Raw genomic sequence first — 3367 nt, 5'->3', positions numbered from 1 at the left:
GTAAAACACCCTCATTGAAATATGAAACATTAAACAGAGGGTAATTACACATATTCAGAGGTAAGAAAAATTTTCACAAGAAAACATTATTGATGACATTCCAATTTCTAACAGATGCCCTCTGTAACAATTAGGAACCAAATGAACAATTAATAACTAAATTAGACCACACAGTGGGTGCAGCTTTGTTTAATTCCTACAGTAAAAGGGACATATTGTTCAGAGAGGACCCGATTAACCGCGCCTCAAAGGCTGATCCTGAGAGTGGATGATCGCACCTCGTTCAGGCGCAGGGTGGCCTGGCGTGAGTTAAGTCCATTGGGGGAATGATCACCAACAGGCAGCCTCTGCGGGAGGGGTGGCCAGACGGAGTCCCCAGCAGCTGTGGGAAATCAGGGCTGGTTCCGCGGAGCTAGGTGAGGAGCCGGCAGGGCGGGGTCCCTGTTCCAGGATCTGGACCTGGGGGTAGGTCAATCAAGAGTATATATAAGGTAAATGCAAAGCCACAGGGAGGTCAAATATGTGCAAATGATGAAATGCAGCCACCACCCAGGTGCCCACAGTATGGAGACCTGCAGAAGCCCACCTGTGTGGGCGCCAGTGGGGGCGAGGCGTGGCGAGCCTCTTTGGAGGGCGCCGCGGTCCGGGGAATGAAGTAGAAAGCGCCCGACCGCGGGATATGAAGCAATCCTAGGACAGAGTCCACGGACCTCAGGGGTCCCCTTACTGGGTCATTGTCATTGACGTAGGGGGTTAAATTTAATTTCCAACTATGTCGTAGAGTCTAACTGAAACATCACTATTACAGTTGTTTATTGCTGTGATCACAGTCGTTACTTTGGGTCTGTGTCACTCTTTTTATGGTAACTTTGCTGAGGAAGGACTTCAGTGGTTTTGGCTATTAGACCTTGAACAGACCTTTCCTGGGAGAGGGTTGGCTCTTTTTCTGATGAAGAGATGAAGTCGCCCGCACAGGCAGACACACACGCAGGTGAGTCCAGGCTACCTCTGCCTCACAACTTGAAACGAGGAGCCTGCCGACTGGGGCAAGGCAGTCCCTCCATGGCCCTCTGGTCTCCGGCCTAGCTGCTGTTCCCTCTTTCCTCTCAGCCTCTTCACCCTCTGGTCCCTCCTGTCTTCTGCACCGGTTTCCCCCCAGTTGGATCCATGCTCTCCTCACAGCTCACGTGCTAGCCTTTGATCCACCTCGGGAAACCGGGAGAGTCACCTTCTCAGTAGTTACCCAGGTGCCTGCTCCTTACCCGGGCCAGGTGCCCCTGTCCTGCCCCCTCTCCCCTCCCCACCCCTCCCATCAGGTCAGGCCCCAGGCCCCCTTGTAACCCAGCACCCCCATTCCTTTCCTTCCCTCTCATTTCCAAACCTCCCCTGCTCTCTTCCTTTCGTCTGCCCATGTCAAACCCTCAGGTCCCCATGCTCCCTTACCTGGGTCTTCAGTCCAATGGCCTCGGAAGGTGCCGTGGAGATTACTGGACTACACGCAGAGACCGCTTCCCTGTCTTCCTCCTCCTGTTAGCCTGGGCTTTCCCTCTGGCTGCACCATTGAGAAGCTCGTTTTCCTGTCTGGGACGATGCTTGGCCATACCACCCCTGTTTCTGGGTGGGTGAGTCACGCTGGCTGGCAGGGCACATTCCACTTCCCTGAGGTTGAACTCTGGCTTGGGTCGGGATGGCTCCTGGAGAAGTCCCCGCTGCTCTAAGGTCCTGCGCTTGACTGAATTCTCTTGCACAGGACATTCCGACCCAGGACCTGTGATGCTGGAGTGACTCTCAGGCCCCTGTTGGGTTGATCCCAGGACTTTCCGCTCCGACCTGAGGCACCTCCGTTTCCTGCTTACAGACACACTCGCACTGCCTCTCTCCAACTCAGTCTCCTGGACGTAGAAGAGGACATACGCACGTTGTCGCAGGGCAGAAGAAGCGTCACAGGCAGTGACCTTCGCGTCATTCATTTTGAACCACTGGCCGTCGGCAGCTTTCACGAAACAGAAGTAATGTCCGCTGTGACAGGACCGCCCAGCGTGGACCAGCACGGCATAGAGCTCGTACACAAGGGGTCCTGAGTTCGGCTGAGACAGGTACGGCTGCAGGTCCAGGCGCTCAGGATAGTCCACGACCTTCTCCGTCTTCCTGCCTGTGAAATGCGAGAACCGTTTCAAGGCCAGGATAAGGACCTTGGAGACAGTGTGCAAAGTCAAGGTCTTGGAAGCAGGCACCTTCTTGAGGCAAACGCTGCACTGATAGCAATTGTCACCGTCCAGCTTTTCGGGTGTCACCAGGAGCTCCAAGGCTTGGGTCACACTCCGAGCCCCCTGGATATCCAGGGCAACGTCCAGGTACGGGTCCAGGGTGTCAGACACGCTGTGGCAGCTGAGACACTGGATCTGAGATCTCCAGTACCCTCCGAATATCTGACGGATCAGGGTGGCGTCCGCGGAGGGCCCGGCCAGCTGCCCAAGCTCACGCAGACAGGCTTGCTGCATAGCGTCCATGGTGAACATGAGATACTCGTGGGCATCTTCTTGCTGGTGTGTGTGGAAGCCGGCAAGCAGCTCCTCCGGGGGCTGGATCGCGTCTCCGGGATGCAGGAGGGCCCGACTCACGTGAACTTGCATGGAACACAGGACGCAGGACGTCGGCTTCAGACAGGTCTCCGAGTGCCGCCGGGACAGCAGGTAGCGGGCCAGCGGCGGGGTGTGGGTCAGGCACTGCAGGGCCGCATTCACGTAGCATGTGTTCCCCAGGTTCCACAGCCCAGCTCCGACCCCATAGGGTGTCTTCCACGTCGGGCCGTTCTGGGTGGGAGCCAGCGCATCACGCAGGGCGCGCACTATCTGGGGCGGCGGCAGCGATGGGTTCTCCGAGCGGAGGCGTCCCGGGCGGGCTTCGGCTGCACCTGCGTTGGACCCAGCAGGGTTGAGTGTTGGAGAGACGTTGAGCTGAGACTCTTCTGCTCGGTCCAGAGATGCAGCCTCCATGCCTCCGCAGACAATCTTCATGAGGTTTGCCACCTGAAAGCTCCCGCTGCAGAGCGAAGCTTACAAGGCCTAGCAGGTCTTGCAATGAAGGGTGAGGCTGGCCCCTCTGCCCTTTTAAGGCCTGGCCCAAGGTCGACCCACCAATAAACTGCCCCCCCATGAATCACTAGGGTGTGGCCACGCCTCCATCCCCGGGAGGCAAAGGAACGCCTTTCAGATATCATTGACTTAAGGACCTCAAGAAGAGATTATCCCGAATTCAAGCACAACCTGGGATCCTAATACAGTTATTCTTATCAGGGAAAGAGAAAGAGATTTGAGACTTAGAACCCCGGCGAGGCTGGCCTTTGATGCCGGAGCTGGTGACTGGA

At 56.5% G+C, this 3367-nt stretch overlaps 1 protein-coding gene across 1 annotated transcript; it reads right to left on the bottom strand.

Moving 5' to 3' along the window:
• Positions 1–245: 245 nt before the first annotated feature.
• On the bottom strand, positions 246–2996 carry LOC128779876 (ubiquitin carboxyl-terminal hydrolase 17-like protein 6). Its single transcript, XM_053916717.1, has 3 exons — positions 1604–2996; positions 587–690; positions 246–347 (listed from the first exon to the last, which is right to left on the bottom strand). The coding sequence occupies exons 1-3, from the start codon at positions 2994–2996 to the stop codon at positions 246–248; spliced, it is 1599 nt and encodes a 532-aa protein (XP_053772692.1).
• Between the last annotated feature and the right edge of the window lie 371 nt (positions 2997–3367).

This window comes from Desmodus rotundus, chromosome 13 (genome assembly GCF_022682495.2).
Source record: "Desmodus rotundus isolate HL8 chromosome 13, HLdesRot8A.1, whole genome shotgun sequence".
Taxonomy (NCBI): Eukaryota; Metazoa; Chordata; class Mammalia; order Chiroptera; family Phyllostomidae; genus Desmodus; species Desmodus rotundus.
This window is presented reverse-complemented; position numbering and strand designations above follow the sequence as displayed.

Coding starts and splice junctions, on each gene's coding strand:
- LOC128779876 (XM_053916717.1), bottom strand. CDS start 2,996: ATGGAGGCTGCATCTCTGGACCGAGCAGAAGAGTCTCAGCTCAACGTC. Junction 691..1,603: donor CCCACCCAGAAACAGGGGTG/GTATGGCCAAGC, acceptor ACTCTGTCCTAG/GATTGCTTCATATCCCGCGG. Junction 348..586: donor CCCCACTGGCGCCCACACAG/GTGGGCTTCTGC, acceptor CCCCTCCCGCAG/AGGCTGCCTGTTGGTGATCA.